At 50.2% G+C, this 18,572-nt stretch overlaps 1 protein-coding gene across 14 annotated transcripts in view; it reads right to left on the bottom strand.

Annotated features, from left to right (window-relative positions):
• Positions 1-3,372, bottom strand: part of FANCA (FA complementation group A) — a 74,889-nt gene extending 71,517 nt beyond the window's left edge. For 10 of the 14 annotated variants that reach the window (XR_005213754.1, XR_005213756.1, XR_005213755.1 and 7 more), the window contains exons 1-5: positions 3,260-3,372; positions 2,112-2,221; positions 1,735-1,819; positions 622-764; positions 424-519 (exon numbers count right to left, since the gene is read on the bottom strand). Coding sequence is in view for 11 of the 14 variants with exons in the window: in XM_037815506.1 (XP_037671434.1) it covers positions 424-519; positions 622-764; positions 1,735-1,819; positions 2,112-2,221; positions 3,260-3,338 (513 nt within the window). In the remaining 3 variants the exon portion in view is untranslated. Of the gene's footprint in view, positions 1-423; positions 520-621; positions 765-1,690; positions 1,820-2,111; positions 2,646-3,259 lie in introns of those variants that run through there. The other 4 variants (XM_037815505.1, XM_037815510.1, XM_037815511.1 and 1 more) reach the window with 4 other exon arrangements.
• Between the last annotated feature and the right edge of the window lie 15,200 nt (positions 3,373-18,572).

The following is an 18,572-nucleotide window of genomic DNA, read 5'->3' on the forward strand; positions in this document are numbered from 1 at the left end:
CTGATCTCATTTAGTAACCACAAAGTGGTTACTCTGAGTTCTTTCAATTCATCAAAAATCTGTAAACCTACTGAGTTTGAAATGCTTCAAAAAAGAACAGATAAGTATTATTTTTTAATTATTTTTTTCTAATTTACTATACAGTCTGGAAAATTCTTTATGAGAATATATCTAAGAAGGTAGAACATGTTTTCGATTTTTTTATTCTAATAAATATTACTGATGATGGGTGAATATTGACAAGCATGGCAACTTAGGGTATTTCCCATCACAGAGCCATCTGCTGACCTTTTTTTTCTCGCTCTCTGGTATTAATGAGATGCTTGGTAGGAGTCCTAAGAAAATCTACAGATTCTGTTGGCTCCACCCAAATCAACAGAATATTGCTTGAAAACACTATGATCAGTTACAATCTCAAATTACCTGCACTTTCCATAATTCTTGACAGAAGGAGAGACGGCAGAACATACTGTTTGCCAATAAATATTGAGCAATCTCTAACAAGGAAGACAGTTTCTTCTGAAAAGAGAAATAAAATCATTTTTTTTTTAAAGAAAAGGCAAATATCTGAAACAATACTAAGACGTCCTAGGTGTTTCCTTGAATGTGCCAGGGTCTTACTCTTTGCTCTGCGTTCAGCAGGACGGGGTGCCGGGGCTCCCCCAGAGCCTCACAGATCCGCCCTATGCCAGAAGCCGTCATCCTGGCTGCAAGGATTCCCACTGGAAGCCCTAGTCTTGAGGCTTCTTCCCACAAAGCGGAGCCTTGAAGACAAAAGAGAACCGTATCTTTCTCTTAAAATGTGGTAAGACATACCAGGAAATTTAAAACAGAAGACATGCAGTTTAAAGTTCCTTATTTTAAGGTGTCACATCACAGAAAATTGCCTTTTGAAGGGGAAAATAGACCTAGAGGGGAAAAAATAAGATATAAAATTAAGACAATTTTATGGCTGAAGAAACACACAATAGAATCAGTGACAACACCTGAAGCCCACAGTTGCATATACATATACTTTTGTGTTTTTAACATAAACGTGAATAACTATAGTAGCCAGTATCGTCAGCAGTAAAAATAACTAAAACTTTACAAATTAAGGGTCTAGTTACATTCTGCAGACAAGGTTAAGAGCTTCCTTAAATAAGTTCTTCTGCTTTGATTCTAAAGCCCACACGAGGAAGTAGGGCTGAGCTTGGTTCCTTGGAATGACGATGCATAATTTGGGAAATTCAAATACAATTATGGCAAGGAAAATGAATATTATTTGCCAGCAGCCTTTAGTAATCGGTTTTCAAAGTGGACCTATGATTTAAGAATATTTCAACAGAAATTTAAAACAAATTAAAGAATTAACGTCTCTTTCCGAAACGGCAATCGTGACATCGTAAAACTGTGAAGGACCAGACAACATTTTTTGTCTTTCCCCCAGAGCGTCCCCTATCTCGAGCTCTCAAACTGCAAGGAGGGGGCGAGCGGGCCGCAGAACTCTGCCCCTGGTTTCCGGCCCACTCCGCGCCCCCAGCACAGGATTTTCACAGCTTCCTCGAGTGAGGAGAGCGTCCCTGTGGTTTCACAGGACACCGAGCCCGACGCTGGGTCTGTTTTTAAACAAGCTGGACCCACTTCACAAAAACATGGCACAACACAGAGGCAGAAAACTTGATTTTGGGGGATGTAAATGTCTACATACTGCAGGCGAAGCATGGCCACTTCCCAAAAAGCGCCCTTCCATACCCCAGCCGCAGAGAAAAGGCTGGCACCCACCGAGGAGCGCGGCGCCGCGCGGGGCCACCAGCCGGTCCCTCGGCGCGCCTTCCACCTGGAACGCGGAGCACAGAGGCCTGCGTGTTCCCGCTGCACGCTGCGTGCGCGCGGACCCGCGTGTATGCAACCCTGCCCCCGCGGCTCGCCTCCAGGGTTCCGAGGTGACGTAGTTAAAAAGTAAACCTTACTGGGAATTACTGAACTTATCTTTCAGCTTTTCTTTATCTTCAGTAAGGTACACGCTCCCGGCGGTTTTCCCCACCACCTCCCAGACGCTCACGGGTCTTCCCGGGGGCGGCTCCAGAAGCCGCGGAACTCGGCCCGCGAGGCCACCCGGCTCCTCTTACCTCCAGCAGAAGGTCCTGCAGGCTCTGACGGCGGCTCAGGAGGCGCACGGCCGCCTCCCGTAACCTCTCCGCCCTCTCAGGGTTGGGTCTTTGCCGCTTCACCCTTCCCGCTGATGGGAAAAACCGGTTTTACAAATCACACCACTATTTAAACGTTCATGCGCCACCAGGGCCGGCACCCCCGAGTCGGGGCGCCGAGGGCCGGCCTCGCCTCTGTGGATTCCTGCCCGAAACGCACAGCCTCAGCCTAATCATGGAGAAAACATGAGCCCAGCCCAAGGCGGGGAGCCCACAACGGGAGGGTCCGTCCCCCGCAGGGCGGACGAGGTCACCACAGACGAGGAGGTGGCACCCGGGACAGAAGGGGGCGGCGGGCGAAGCTGGGGCATCAGCAGCGCGTCGTCAGTTCATTTCCCGGGCTCGGTGTCTGCACCACCTGTTTACCCTCCCTGTTAAATGACCAGGAGCTATGTCCATCTGGTGCCAGGTTAAACTTAATACTCTAGTGTCACCCAGTTTGCGGAAGCGCCTTTCTACTTAGTACTTGATGTAGGAGGAGGGGGTGCCTGTGCTCTGGGAGGGGGGAGAGGAATGACAGGGAGGCCGGGGGTGAGGGGGAGGCGGGAGGAGGGGGAGGGGTCCGGGGGGTGAGGGGAGGCCGGGGGAGGGGGGCCGGAGGTGAGGGGGAGGCGGGGGGTGAGGGGAGGCCGGGAGGGGGGGGGCCGGGAGGAGGGGGAGGGGGAGGAAGGGGAGGCCGGGGGGAGGGGGGCCGGAGGTGAGGGGAGGCCGGGGGGTGAGGGGAGGCCGGGAGGAGGGGGGGGGCCGGGAGGAGGGAGAGGGGGAGGAAGGAGAGGCCGGGGGGAGGGGGGCCGGAGGTGAGGGGAGGCCGGGGGGTGAGGGGAGGCCGGGAGGGGGGGGGCGGGAGGAGGGGGAGGGGGAGGAAGGAGAGGCCGGAAAGGGGGGTGGGGGGCCGGGCGGCGGCCTCGACGCCACAGAGGGCCCCAGCCCCGCAGCGCGGCTCTCCCGGTCTCTCCGCACTCCCACCCAGAGGAGAAGCGTGCGGGTCCCGGCGGCCGCGAGCCTCCGAGGTCGGGGGGCGTCTCCGGGCCCGGGAGGACCTGCCGCGGGCTCGGCCGGCGCCCACCTACCCAGCAGCTCGGACCAGGACCTGCGGCGGCCGCCCGGGCCTGGGTCGCGGGCGGCGTCCGGTGCCCACGAGCCCGACATGACCGGAGCGGGGAGGCCGGTGTTCGGCGCCGGAGCCCGCGCCGCCTTCCCATTGGCTGCGGCCCGGCGCGCGCGCCCATTGGCTGCGGCTGCTGGCCCCGCTGGGGGGGGTGAAGGCCTCGCGCCGCGGCCATCTTGGTGGTGGCGCCGCGGCCGCCCGTCGGCCGGGAAGCGCGCGCGCGGGGTGCGCGGAGGCTGGCGGCGCGGATGGCGTCGTGCCGGGGCCGCGTGCCTCTCGCTGACTGTCGGTGGCCGTGGGGAGAAGGCCGCGGTGCAGGAGGAGCCGGAGCGGTCTGGGGGAGGAGATGATGACCGGTGCGCGCGTGTGGAGGGGCCGCGTGTGGCAAGATGTTAGCAGTCGGTGGAGCTCGGTCAGCTGCGTGTGACCGTTCGTTTCACTAGTGCTGGAACTTTTTGTAATTTTGAAATTTAAAAAAAATTATTTTTAATAAGATTTTGAAAGTGACTGGAGTCTCTGATTCCGTGAAGAAGGCTCTGGGCCGGGGAGGGTCGTCAGGTTCCTGGCGAGGGCTCCGTCCCTCTCGTCGGCCGCCCGGGAGGGGAGAAAGCCGGGGCGGCGAGCGTCCCCCGGCCCGAGGCACCAGGGCCGCCCGGAGCCCAGCCGGACTGCAGCGGAGCCGGGGCCCCTCGCCCGCACCTGGGAGCCGGAGGCGGCGTCTGCTTGCGGCCCACGGCGGGTGGGTCGCCCGCGGGCTGGGAGGCAGGGGCGCGGCGGCCCGAGGTGACACGACGCAGGGGCTCCTGTGCGGGCCGCGCCGGCAGGCAGCTCCCGCGGATCCCGGAGGGTCCGGGCTGCCCAACGGACATTTGTTGACTCGTCATCTGAAAGGTCTCACCGTCGGCGGGGATGCTGTCAAAGAAGAAAGCCCCCAGGTCTGTCCTCAGTCAGCTCATCTGGAAGGGCAAGAGAGCATTTTGGTGTCGGGCTTGGTTACATTTCGTTGATTTTTTAACCCTTCTTAGTTTGTGAAATATACAGTCAGAAATAAAGGAAAGCTTCCTGGTAACAAGTAATTATGAAGCACAACCTGTGAAACAGCAGAGCCGCCTGCTTTGAGGCTCCAGACCCCGGCCTCAGCCCACTTCCTGAGTAGCCTGACGCTGAGGACGTCCTGCGTTTGTCCCCGAAATTGCAGAGCTGTGTGGGCCACTAGAGAGCCAATGCATGTGGCATGTGTGCCTTTGTAAGTTAAGTGAAATAAAACTTGTAATTCGGGTCCTCAGTTGTACAGTCACATTGCAGGCGTTCCCACGTCCGGTGGCTTCTGATGGAACAGCACGGATACGGACCATTTCCATCGTGGTAAAAAATTCTGATGCACGGTGCTCTTAGAGTTTATTTTTGCCTGTTTTCTAACTTTGTATGAATAGAATCATGCTGTATGCCTTCTGTGTTTCTGTTTCCCTTGATATTGTGTCTGAGATTCAGCTATGTTGTTGTGTGTAGCTACGGTTTACTCATTTTCATTGTCAGATAGTATTCCAGAGTATGAATATTATTTTTAAAACGTTAAGGTTTGGGCAGCTCAAGGTTAGAAGTGATTGAGGCCTCTAAGCAAGCTGATCCCTTGAGTTACCTGCCTATGGCTGTGGGCTCCTCAGAGGAGAAGGGAAAGTGAGACCTGAGATGTTCAAATCATATGCGTCACATCCGTTTCCAGGAAAAAGCCAAGAAACTCAGTTATCTGGAGGAAATCTGAAGATAAGGCCAAAGGAGGCAAATCGCCTGGGGGCAGACCTGTCCAAGTTCACCCAGAATTGAGGCTAGAAGACAGGCTTCCAAATCCTGGAGGAAAAATGGTTTGTTTCTTTACGAAAGGGTGTGTGTCTGTCATGCTTCATTTCAGTGGAGACAGGGGCCCATGGACAATTCACGTGGGTCCAGGACAGCCAAAGTGACCCTGGGAAGAAAGCTCAAGAGAGGAGGTCTTGTAGGAGCCCTGTAGCAACTCCCCAGACCATATCTGCCTGAGACTCTTAAGACACCACATTACAAGAGGCACTGCAATTTTATTTACCCCCAAAGTTGGGAAAACCTGCCAATTAAGTTATGACATAAGGCTTTCTTTTTGCTTGGAATGGAAAGAGCTCTTTTAGATTTCTTTAGACAAATTTTACCATGCATTTTTAGGCATACATGAAAAAAAAAACAAGTATAAAAAAAATGGCAAATCTCTCCTGAAACTCATTTTCCTCTGGACTCCGGATCTTCTGGGTCATGCTTCCATCTTCTGTGATTCAGCTCAGTCTTCAGCACAGTCTTCAGCATCCAGTTTCACACAGTGTAGTCCAGTCGGCTGTTGAGAGGAGTCATGATGTGGCATCAGACAGACCATGACCTCCCTTCTTAAGTGCCTTTGGACCAAATCTGACTTCAGTGTTGCTAACCTTAAGGTAAATGCACATCTGAGACTCCAGGAGAGATGGTGCATGCCAGATACTGTTTGGACATCTCTGTGGACAGCAAAACAGCCAAAAATGCTTCCCCTCCCTCAGAAGCTTGAAAAGAACTTGTGCTTTAGAGCATGGAGTTCTGGGGCCCCCACTGAAGGAGCCTGAACTGAAGGCCATGTGGAGGAGAAGTCAGCCCCGGCCAGCAGCCTGCAGCCACCAGAAGGTGTGGACATGGCTGTCATAGCCTCGGCCACCCACTGACTGTACACATGGAGGGAAGACAAACCGAGCTGCACCGATCAGGCCAGCAGCTGACCCAAAGGACAGTGAGCTGAAAGGGGCTTTGTTTTAAGCCATCAAGTCTTGGAATGGTTTGTTACAGAGCCACAGGGGACTTATACGCATGAGCAGGTGCCATTATCGTCATTCCATTTTACAGGTGAGGAAACCGGGGTGCACGGGGAAGGGCGTGGCCCAGACACCCAGCTGGTCAGCAGCACGGAAGGGAAAGAACCGGATTCCCACCCGCTACACAACTGCACAGCCAGAGACCTGGACTCGTGGGGCTAAGACTCTAGAACAGATGGGGACAAAGGACTCGACGGTTTCCCACTTTGAGTGATTTCTTCAGTTACTCTTTCTCCTTCTCGACCTCTGTCCTCCCCAAACTAAGGCATCAGGAGAGAGAGAAACCGGAGAACGTGTAACCAGGTGAGTAGGTTGCCCTTCCTGACCCTTCTGTTCAGCCTGAGGGAGGCTGCCCTTATCCATGACAGTTTCTGCACGGAAATGACCAAGAAGGGGAAGGGACAGGGACACCGACGCAGAGTGGGTGAAACCCCCCACACGGGTTTCTCTGAAAGCCGACTTACTGTGACACCCTACAGTGCTGGCTGAATGAGGTGTGTGGACAGTGATTGGCTCAGTGCAGGGAAGAGACCAGAGCACGAAAAGGCAGCGCTTCTTCCTCAAGGCGGAGCCTCAGGGCAAGTCTTGGTGGACTAAAGCCCAGAGCCCTGCTGAGAGCAAGGGGCCTGCTTGGAATTCATTCCATCCTCATCTCCCAACCTTGGCTGTGGATGTTTTGATCACCCTTCCGGGTTATTTGGGGGAGAATTTATTAAGCTTTGGGGAACATTGCTTTCATTTGGTCGTGAGTTGCCCTGAAAAAAGTGTCTTAATTCTCCCAAGCTGCTGACAAGGATGGGGACTGATTACTTTAATTATTTTAATTAGCAATAAAATCAGACTTACTCATCTCCTAACACTTGCCAAATTCCAAAGCATACTTGCAACAGATCCACATTCTTCGAAATCATAAAGCAGATTTCTCCAAGCAAGTGAAACGATAAAAGAGCTTTATAAAAATCAGCATGTGGGGGTGGCATTCAGTGACACACCTGCAACTGCGACACCCCCAGGGCTGCAAGCACCTGCAGCCAGCATCACCTGACAGCCGGCCTCTGGGGAGGGTTTTTGGCTATTGGCGTCGTCCTTGCAGACATTGAGGTAGGGCCCGATGTAAGACCTCAGTAAGCCCAGCACAGCCTGCCAACACTTGTCTCTGATTGCAAGAAAAGTTGGACAAAGGTGTTTGTTTGGGTTTGATACTTCCAAGTCATAAGATCCTTGCCTGCTAGGCGCCCAGACTGCTCAAGAAGGAAAACGAGCCAAAGAATACTTCCGTGCCTCCATTTCCCCATTTGTAAAGCCAGCCTGACAAATGCCCAGGAGTTTCCTGGGAAAGATGAAAGGTTCTGCATGCTCTGGGGTGTACGCGTGAACGGACAGAGCATCACCTGACCTAAGGCGAGGGCCGCGGAGGGACAGCTGCGGGGAGGCGCTCCTTCACCCCAAAATGCTCACTCCGCGGGGTCCTGGCTGGGCGGGGGTGAGGCCGACAGCCCTCGTGCCCCCAGGGCACCAGGGACTGCATCTGGTCTTGGTTTTCGCGGTCACACAGTGCTTCTACCCGCACTTCCGGGAACAACCCCTCGCGGCGGGAGGATGTGGTGATTGCCCAGCACGCACAACCGCGTTGGGAAGTTGCAGCGCCCCAGCTTCGCGGCGAGCAGCTCAGGAAACGGCAGGCGGAGGCGCGTGGGACAAGGGAAGCCTCTGCGCGGGCGCGCGCTGGCGGGACTCGGGCGCGCGCTGGCGGGAATGGGCGCGCGCTGGGGGGGATGGGCGCGTCCTGGCGGGAAGGGCACCTGCTGCTGAAATCCTTCCGTGGCTGCTGCCGCTTGTCCCAGCCAGAGAGGCTGCACCGCGGACCTACACACGCGTGCACACGCATGCACAGACATTTCCGTTAAATTCTCCTCCTCCGTTCCCCTCCTAGCAAAATTCTTCATCAGCGGCAGCAGGAAGGGGGCACGGGTTTGAAGCATTAGCCATGCAGTAACGCAAAAATGTTGAATTCCTGAAATCCAGCCACTGACAGATGTCCGGGCTGCCTAGGGAAAGCAGGGAGGGAATTCAAGAGAGGCTTAAAATGGCCAAGACTTGCTCTGACCAAGGCTTCAGGGAAAGGGAGCCTTCCGCCTCCTCCTCTAAGGAAGCAGCCGCCAAAGCAGGGGGCTCTCGGGGTGGGTGGGGAAGAGGACGGCCGAGTTTGACCTTGAGCTCTTACAGGGACCCCGGAGGCTGATGCAGGGGGGCATTTCGCACGTCAGAGACAGAATTTAACAAGAAAGATCCAGAATGGAAAGGAGCAGATTCAGCAGCAGCAGCATTCCACAAATGCCCAGTACTACTGTGTTGAGTACCGGGGATCCAGCGGAAGTGGAGAGGACACGGCTGCCCCGTTACCAGAAAGTCCGTGTCCCTCCCTCAGCCAGGGACCGCAGCCGCCGGGGGGCCGAGCCTTCCAGCCTCAGCGCAGACCCTACCCAGACGCCACGGTCATCTTAGGGGCAGCACAGAAAGAAGATACGGAGTCGCCTTTTTTCTAACGTGAAAATGACTCCCCACCCCCACCCCAGGTACAAGAGTGGTAAAACATGCTCATTAACAAATAAAAATAAAGGTACAGAAAGGTCTTGATTTGCCCCAAATTCCATCCAGGCTCTCTTCTTACTGCCTTATAATCTGTGTTTTTCACCCACAATAATACCTGGACATCTTTGACTATGGAAATATAACATTCTCTTAAATTCTTTTTTTTTAGTTCAGTTTTATTTGAGATATATTCACATACCATACAATCATCCACATTGTACAATCCACTATTCACAGTACCATCATATAGTTGTGCATTCATCACCACAATCAATTTTTGAACATTTTCATTACTCCAAAAAAAAATAAAAATGAAATTGAGGATAAAAATAAAAGTAAAAAAAGAACACCTAAAACATCCCCATCTCTCCATCCCACCCTATTTTTCATTTAAATTTTTCCCTATTTTTTTACTCATCTGTTCATACAGTTGATAAAGGGAACGTGAGCCACAAGGTTTTCACAATCTCCTGATCACACCATGTAAGCCACAGTTATACAATTGCCTTCAAGAATCAAGGCTACTGGGTTGTAGTTTGACAGTTTCAGATATTTCCTTCTAGCTATTCAATCAACAACTATAAAGGGATATCTATATAACCATAAGAATAAACTCCAGAGTGACTCCATTTGAGATCTCTAAGCCGCTGAAACTTTATTTTGTTTTGTTTCTCTTCCCCCTTTTGGTCAAGAAGACTTTCTCAATCCCACAATGCTGGGTCCAGGCTCATCCCCAGGAGTCATGTCCCACATTGCCAGGGAGATTTACACCCCTGGGAGTCATGTCCCATGTAGGAGGCAGTGAGTTTACCTGCAGAGTGGGTTTAGAGAGAGAGAGAGGCCACATCTGAGCAACAAAAGAAGTTCTATGGGCAGCACTTATGTACAATTATAAGTCAGCTTATCCTCTCCTTTGCAGTAACGAGCTTCATGAGGGCAAGCTCCAAGATCGATGGTTCAGCCTACTAAACTGGTAGTCCTTAATGCTTGTGAGAATATCAGTAATTCCCCAAGTGGGGAAGTTTAATATTTCTGCATTTTCCCCCAGTTCCTCAGGGGAGCCCTGCAAATACATTTTTATTCTCTGCCCCAATTACCTTGGGATGTATTGGGGTTTCACACTAACCTGCACAAACTAACCAGATCTCACTTCCTATTCAAAAGTTCCATGTAATTATGGTGTTTGAATAAACTGACCATACAAGTTAAACTATTTCTTAAATTCTTTATTATCAAAAAATGTATACTTGAATACAAAAAAAACTAAGACTGATTTTATCTAACAGGTTTTACCTACTAGGAAAAAGGAGGGGAAAGAAGGAAAACCACAGGAAAGAAAGGAAATGATGAACTTTGCTTTCCTTTGGTTGGATTAGCTGGTCTTTACCCGGCAACCAGCAAACGGCCAGGTGGGGTGTCCCACTTGTGGGCAGTGGAATGGGTCCTCACGGGAAATAAGTTCAGTTGTTTGGGGATTCCCCAGAAGACCTTGGGAGTTTAACATGGCCAGCTGATTCTGTTACATCTGTCACTGTCTTCATTCAGCACTTCTATCTCAGTTATGTCAGCTCTGCACCAGCTCCCTTCCCAGGAATTTTCAACTATCCCCTGCCGTCACTCAGTCCCCGAGTAGAGTGGCCCATGAGGGCTTCCGTTCCTTCTGAAGCTGATCATGAGTTAACTGTTGCTACAGGGTTGTGGCTGTGCAGCAACAGTTAAGCACCTGGATTAGATGGTGAAGGACAGCAAAAAAAAAAAAAAAAAAAAAAAAAAAAAAAGCATAAACAACAATGAGGACAATCATAATAGGAAATATTAGAACCCTTCATGTCCAATTTCCCAGTTTGCCTTAAATACTTTTTTAATAGCCACCTGGTGCCTATAAAGCTTTACAGTAACCAACCCCCTTTTGTGGAACATACAAGAAATTGCCCCTTTTATGTTCCTTTTGGAAGCAACACCCTTTTAAAATGTGCATACAAAGATCAAAAAGAATAAAAATTTTTTTAAATGTACATCCATCTTTGAGGACTTGTGGACTTGTCTTTCTTGCACTAGAATAGATTCCAAGTCTTGAAATTACTGGTCAAACCTCTACATCCGTTAAGATCTGTTCCTCCTGCCCCCACCATACAGGATCTTTACCTCATGTGTGTTCAAACCCACGGAGAAGAGCCGTCTCCTGCCGGGTCTCTGGTTTGCACTGCTGAGGCCCTGGGGTTCCTGGTTTCTGGGCCTGGGGTGTCTGCTTTAAATTGGGCCCTGATCTGGATGTTCTCCCCAAACGGCCAAAGCCTTGCTAGGCTTTTCTTCCCTGCATCGGCATTTCTACTACATGTGAACACCAAGTTTTATTGTAACACATTTGCCCTTCTCTGAGGACACAAGAAATGCTGAGGTCACTGGCCTTGTAAGGACGCTGGGTGAGAATAGCTCTCCCGCGGGATGTTGACCTCAAAGGCAGCTTTGGGAAGACTTCAGGAGACTTCAGGAGACTCTCCGGCTCTCGGCCGCTGGGTGCGGGGCAGAGCTGCCTGCCCACCTCCCCTCCATGTGGCCGTGTCACCGGCTTTGGCCATGTCACTTCTGGGCAGCAGCTTAAGAACCACATTGTCCTGCCCTGCCCTGCTGAGGTGACCTGGCAGCTCGAGCAGAGGCTGAGCCTCTCACGCATGGGTCCCTGAGCGGGTGCCGCGGGCAGAGCCCCTGCTGAGCCACTCCAGGCACCATCACGGTGTGGACCACACAGGTCTCGGGCCATTTGTTACCGCAGCATAACCTGGGCCATCCTGGTGGATACACTTGCCTTTCTCCATACACTTAGGGTGGTTTAATCAGCCATTTGTTTTTCTAAACCATCTTAAATCTATTGCTCTCTGATAACTGTTTTCCTTACTCCTTCTTCTACTTGTCTATTTGCTCCTCAAGCTGGGAGAAAATTCCACAATTCTTATCCTCTCCTTCGTCCTCCAGACTGGAGTCTCCGCTCCGTCATCCTGGAGACATTTGTCCCTCCAAGGATCCCTTTTCCACGCGCCCCCCACTCCCCGTCACCTCTCTCAGGTCTTCAGAGGATCGGTCGCCGAAGATGAAACTCAAGCTTAAGTCTTATCATTGGCAGCCAAGACTGTGAGCTGTTTTCCTTGAAGTGATAGGATCATTTTGTTCATTTTCAAGAAAATGTCTGCCAATACCCAAGTCTGGATAACCATAATTTGTCTTCCAGTTGTTCTTTCAAAGAAAAATGTTTCATGAGAAAAGCACTATGCACAAGTGCTTTCCCTCAGTGAAACCATCGTACTTCAGAACTGCTTTCTGCATGGTTCTGTTGTCATGCAGAATATGAAAAAGGTGTGTATTATAGGGATTCAAGGATCAAGATTTAATAAAAGTAATCATTTTTATTGCTTCATCAAGGAAAGTCTTAAGAAGAATTGGCTTTTTTTTTCTTCTATTTTTTCCTTCTACTCTGAGTGCTGATGGTGAAGAGTACACAGTGTTGACTACTACAGTTTGATGGGTTTGGTCCACACTAAGGCACTGCTGTGGGTTGAATGAATGGTGACCCCAAAAACAGACCTGTCCACACAATGAGATACCTCCTCACTCCCACTAGGATGACTGTTACAAAAACAAAAAAAAATGTAAAAACAAGGTTTGGCAGAGAAACAGGATCCTTTGTGTGTCTGGTGGGAATGTAGAATGGTGCAGCCAAAACAGTTTGGTGATTCCTCAGAAAGTTGAACATAGAATTATCATATGACCTCGCAATTCACTCTCAGGCTATTGAAAGCGCCTCGGACAGACGTTTTCACCAATGTTCATTGCAGCCGTATTCACAATAGCCAAAAGGGGACGTTACCCCAGTGCTCATGACAGATGAGCGGTCGGACAAAATACGGTGCATCCGTACAATGGAATGTTAACTCAGCCTTTAAAAGGAATGACGTTCTGATCCATGCAACAGCACGCGTGAACCTTGAAGACATTGTGTTGAATGGAATGAAACAGACAGAAAGGAACATATATTGTGTGATCTCACTGATATGAAATATTTAGAGCAAGCCAATTCAAAGAGTCAGAAACTAGAATAGAAGTTATCAGGGGCAGGGGTAGGTGGGGAGTTAATGCACACTGGGTTCCTGTGTGGGGTGATGGGGAACTTCTGGTAATGGGTGCTAGTGAGGGTGCTGCCACCTCGTGAGTGTGATCCATCCCGCTGGATTTTATGCTTGAGAGTGGCTGAGATTGGGAAGTTTATGTTGCATATATGTTTCCATAATTAACCAAAAAGAGCAACTAAAGAGACGATGACAATTAAATGCAATATGTGATCCTGGACAGGATCTAATAATGGAGGAGAAAAGGATAAAGGGATAATACAGGGGCATATGAAAACTTTGGAATACAGACCGCAAGCTTTAAATCACTGTTAAAGCTCTTGAACTTGATAATTGTACTTAAGGTGGTTATATAGTGAATATCCTTGTTCTCAGGAAACCTACATGGAAGTGTTAAGTGATTAAGGAGAGTGATGTATGCAGCCCACTCTCAGCTGTTTAGAAAATAGATGGTGGGTAGATAGAAAAGCAGTGGATGGATAGAAGAATGGATATAAAAATAGAACGATATGACAAAAACGGCAAAATGTTAAAGGTTGTTGAATCTGTGTATCTGGGTGTGGGATATGTTGGGGTTCTCTGTATGGGTTTTGTATTATTTTTGCATTCTCCTGTAAGTTTGAAATTATTTCCAAATTAAAAAAAAAAAAAAGCCATGTCCTTGTCCTAACCCCAGAACCTGGGAGTGTGACTTATTTGCAGATGAAATTAAATTAAGGATCTTGAGAGGAGGCCACCCTGGGTCATCTGGGCAGGCCCTAGACCAGTGACCAGCGCCCTCAAAGAGACAAAAGAGAGGCGGTCGCAGGAGGCGAGGAGGTCATGCCCGGAGGTGCTGGAGCCCCCGGGGGACGGCGTTTCCCCTGGACGATCTGGAGACGCAGCCTCACTGACACCGGAACCGAGGGAGTCACTTTCTCCCCTCTGAAGGCGCCTGGTCTGTGTTAATCTGTCACAGCAGCACGGGAAACGAATACACCTACTATTGCTTTTGCACAATCAGAGCAAACATCAACCCAGCAAAAAGAGCAAATAACACCCTTCTCTTCTTATGGAAACAACTTTGACACAGTGGGTCACCCTGGAGGGCCTCGGGGCCTGCACAAGTCCCAGGGTCACACTTGGGGGGCGTCTGCTCTACCACAGGGGTCAGCAGATGTTTCTGCAAAAAGCCAGAGAGCAAGTGTTTCAGGCTCTGTGGACACACATTCTCCATCGCAACTATTCAGTGCTGCTGCCAGAGCACGGAGGCAGCCACAGACAACACACGAGCATGGCTGTGCTCCAGAAAATTTTGTTCATAAAAGCAGGTGGTAGGCCAGGTTGGTTCTTGGGCTATAGGTTTCCAATCCCTAATCTAGCGAAAGTCCCTGAACTGAGAATCAGGAGAAACAGATCCTAGGCCTAAGCTCTATTATGAACCCACATGAGTCAGAAACTCAGTCCATACCTCACTTTTCTCTGGTTTGTAAAATAAGGATTAAGGTGCTTATTCACCTCACAGGGCTGTAGTGAGAATAAAGTGAAATAATAGCTGTGAAATTATGGTGAATATTTTAAAAGCATTAACTCAGTGGTGCAATGAGTCATACCCACAAGCACAGGAACATACACGTGCCTTCGTTTGGCATCGGCTGAGCTCCTCCCGGGTGCTGCCCCTGGGGTGCCGCGGTGACCCTAACCCTCGCGGCCCACAGGCTGGCGGGAGGAGAGCCAGTGAGTGAGATAGAGTCCGAAGGCATATAGGAAGTGCCATGAGAAAAATAAAGAAGGGAAGGGGGACAGGAGCTGGGGCGGGGACTTGTAAGCGTTTTGAGGGCGGTGGCTCTCACGCTGACATGGGGACTGTGAGGAAGTGCTAAGAGGAGCACGTGGCCTGAATTACGCTGCTTGCTGGAAACAGACCACCGCGAGGCGACGGCAGAAGCAGGGGGCGATCGGGAGACTCGTGTCATAATCAGCACCAAAGGTGAGTGGGCTTGGACCAGGGTGGTGGTTGTGCAGGCGGAGAGGAGTGACCAGATGCTGTCCATATTTGAAGGTTCATCTTCCAAGAGAAAGGGAAGCCCAGAGTTTCTGTTCCGGAGCTGCTGGGAAGATGGAGGCGTCATTAACTGAGAGGAGGGTGGCGGGGGTAGGGGAGGCTCAGGAGCTCCCTGCGGGCACTCGAGTGGAGACGTCCACGGGCAGCTGGAGGCAGGAGCCATGAGCACACACGCACCTACTTCCCAAGCTGCCTCTCGGTGTCTTGAGACACCTCTGCTCTAGGACAAATGGAGGGACAGGAAACCCAGGTACATGAAGCACACCTGGCACGCCACTGTGAGGCCCCAAAGTGTCCGCATGTGCTGGGTGAGAACTTACGGGGGAAACAGGCTGTAGCTGTGTTTCTAAGACATCAGTCACTTGTGAGTCTCTCCACCACACTCAGAGAGTTGGCAATATTTAGGGATTATTTTCCTTTAAATTAACTCATTCCTTAAAAATCAAAATGCAATTTAAAATAGAATTTCATATACCAATATAAATGGAAATCCAGTGTTCTTGTAATGTGTCATAAACTAAATACGTAACAAATTAAGGGAGTTAATTAATAATTTGCCTTTGTTTCACTTACAGTTGCCTTGTGAGTTCCACTTGAAACAACTGAGGAAAGACCCTCCTCCAGGGGAGATTCCAGGTGCTGTGCACACACAGGTAAGAAGAACACGGGTGAATCTTTCCAACGAATTGCTCAAGGCCAAGTGTGGGCTCGTGTGAGGGACGGAATCCCTGGGGGCTGCTGCACCCTCCACTGGGGACTCAGGGGAAAGCACCGGGGCAGGGGCCCAACGCCTGGGGACGGACAGAGTCACCGCCACCAGGAAGCCGGGCCCGGGACAGGCCACAAACCCCGAAGCCCCTAGGGCAAAAGTGAAGACCCCTGTGAGCTGAAGGTAACCATAGCAACGACAGAACCCAAACCCAGCTCAACTTCTGCTGAACGGACTCAACCCCCAGACCCAGCAGAAGATGAGGTGCCAGAACCCCAGACTTGCTGGTCCAACACAACGGTCTGCACATTTAATCCAAAATCGTGGGACATGCAATAAAAGAAAAAAAGGAAGACAAAGAAATCAACCAAACTAAACTTAGATGCGACCCAGATGCTGGACCATTCAGATAGGGAATTTAAAATAACTATGATTAAATGTCAAAGTCTCTTCTGGAAAAGGTGAGCGACATGCATGGACAGATGAGGAAATCCAGCAGAGAGATGGTGAAGAACATGGTGGCGGATGAAGGGAGCCTTCCAAGGCTCTCAGGAGAGTCAGCACAGCTTGGGAGAGGATCAGTGAACCTCAAGACAGAGCAATAGGAAGAACCCAAACAGAAAAACAAAGAGGAAGAAAGTTAAACAAACAGAACAGAGTTTCCAAGACCTGTGGGAGAATATCAAATGGTCTAGCACGTAGTTAGACTCTCAGACAAAGAAGGAAAAGAGAACAGGGTAGAAAAAAATATTTGAAGAGATAATAATGGCCAAGAATCTTCCAAAAATAATGAAAGACATCAAATTGCAGATCCCAGAAACTCAGAGAGAACACAAAACAGGATAAATACCAAACACAACAACATACATATATTCAAACAGCTGAAACAGAAGAAAAAAGAATCTTGAGGGAGTCAGAGAAAAAGTCATTAAATACAGAGGAACAAAGAAGAGAATTAAAGCAAACTTCCCACCGGACACTATGCACAAGAAGACCAAACGGAAAGCCATATTTCAAGTGTTGGGGGAAAAAAACAACCCAGATTTCTAAACCTAGCAAGGATTTCTTTCACCAAATGAAGGTGAAATGAAGACTTTTTCAGACATACAAAAGCTGAGGGAACTCGTTCCCAGCAGACCTTCACTGCAAGAACTGTGAAAGTTCTCCAGGCAGGAGTGTATCGGACGGCAACTTGTATCTACCACACACACACAAAGATCCCCAGAACAAGCAAAAATGAAGGTAAACGTAAAATACGTATTTTACATTTTTAATCACTCTGGAAGATAATTATCTGTCTAAAGAAAAAACAGTGTGCAGCGTTGCAGGGTTTGCCAGCAGTAGGTTGGCAATCAGAAACTGGGGAGCGTGTTGAAGCCTGAGGGGACACACGGATTGTGGTGGGGGTTCCATGACTGTAAGTTATGCTTCAATTTTAAAAATTAACTCCCAATCAATTCAAATAAATATCAGGAAGATGATCAAACTTAAAAAAAAAATTACCTCATGAATCACTGGAGGGATTGCCAAACATAAAATGGTCTTTCGCATCTGTAAGCTGATAGTTCTTTTCTAGTAAAATAGTCTTGACCATTTACAATTCTGGTTGGAGAGAAGGAGGGAAATGCTCACACGCGGACGGTGGTCACCCGTGGCCAGGGCCGCGGCATGTCCAGGCCGGCTGCGGCCGTGGCGATATCGGGCAGTGTTCGAAATGTGAACAGTGAACTGGCAGCTCTGGGGTGGGGCCCAGACATCTGGGTGTTAATAAGACCTGTAGGGGACCCTGACGCCTGCTGACGTGTGAGAACCATTGCTTACGAGCAGAAAATGAAGAATTCTGGTGATTTGCAAAATTCAAGCCCAATGGTTAGGACAAAATGAAGTTTGACCTGAAAGCTCAGTTTCTTCGCTAGCAGGGCCTGCTGCTGTGCCCGGAGCTGAGGATGGGTCTCCTCTCACTGATAACACAACACGGGCTGGCGCGTGGAAATGCACCAACAAGCATGGACCGAATTGCATAACTGTAAAAAGAATCACTCTAATAAGAAAAATGTAAATTAGGCCATTCTTCACCTATCAAAGATTCAAAATGTGATCATTGTCTGTGCCAGGGGATCTTAGAGAAACAGACAGACCCAAACATTACTAGTGGGGGTAAAAATCGGTGCAGCCTTCAGAGAGAGCAATTTAACACTGATTAAAACAAGTTTATATATCCTTCCACCAAGCAATTCTATTTCATGGAATTTACCCTGCTCACACTAGGAGGTCTAGTTTCAAAACGCTGCCCTCCGGGAGCTTAGGGTACACACAAGCTCATCCGCTCACGGCTGGAGGCAGCCTGCATCTGCTCACGCCCAGAAGGCAAAGCACAGAAGAGTGTGTGTGGCCGTCTGCAGCCTTCTGAGGAAAAGGGGACAGATGTACTTGCAGCTCCCCTGGAAAGGGACGAGTGCCAGCAGGCGGTGATGGGAGACTTCAGTTCAGACCTTTTAGTACCTTTAGAACATAAAACCACATTAAATTAGCCAGTGGCGATTTGCATAGGAGCTAACCCAGTGACTTCTTACAGAGTTCAGGCCCCAGACAGGCGTTTCGGGTGCAGCTCTCCATGAGGCTGAGGCCGGCTGTGACGTAAACCTTGCTCCCCGTCAAAGGGAACCAACAGTGCCCGAGCTTGTTTTCTCAATCCTGACAGGGAACAGCGTCACCGCAGCCCGCGGGTCCTCCCTGCGCCCTGCCCGCCCGCCCTGGCCCGTCCTGGCTCCTGTGCTGTCGCGTCAGCTCGGCGACCGCTCTGTCCTGGCGCCCAGGGGCCTGAAGCCAGGGCAGCGCCAGCCGGGCTCCTTTCAGGATCAGCACAGCCTCGCTCTGTCCGGATTCCCTAGGGATTCGTGGCCTTTATCGTTATCCCAAAATAAACCAAAGCACAAAACCACATC

This window comes from Choloepus didactylus, chromosome 22, assembly GCF_015220235.1.
Source record: "Choloepus didactylus isolate mChoDid1 chromosome 22, mChoDid1.pri, whole genome shotgun sequence".
Lineage (NCBI taxonomy): Eukaryota > Metazoa > Chordata > Mammalia > Pilosa > Megalonychidae > Choloepus > Choloepus didactylus.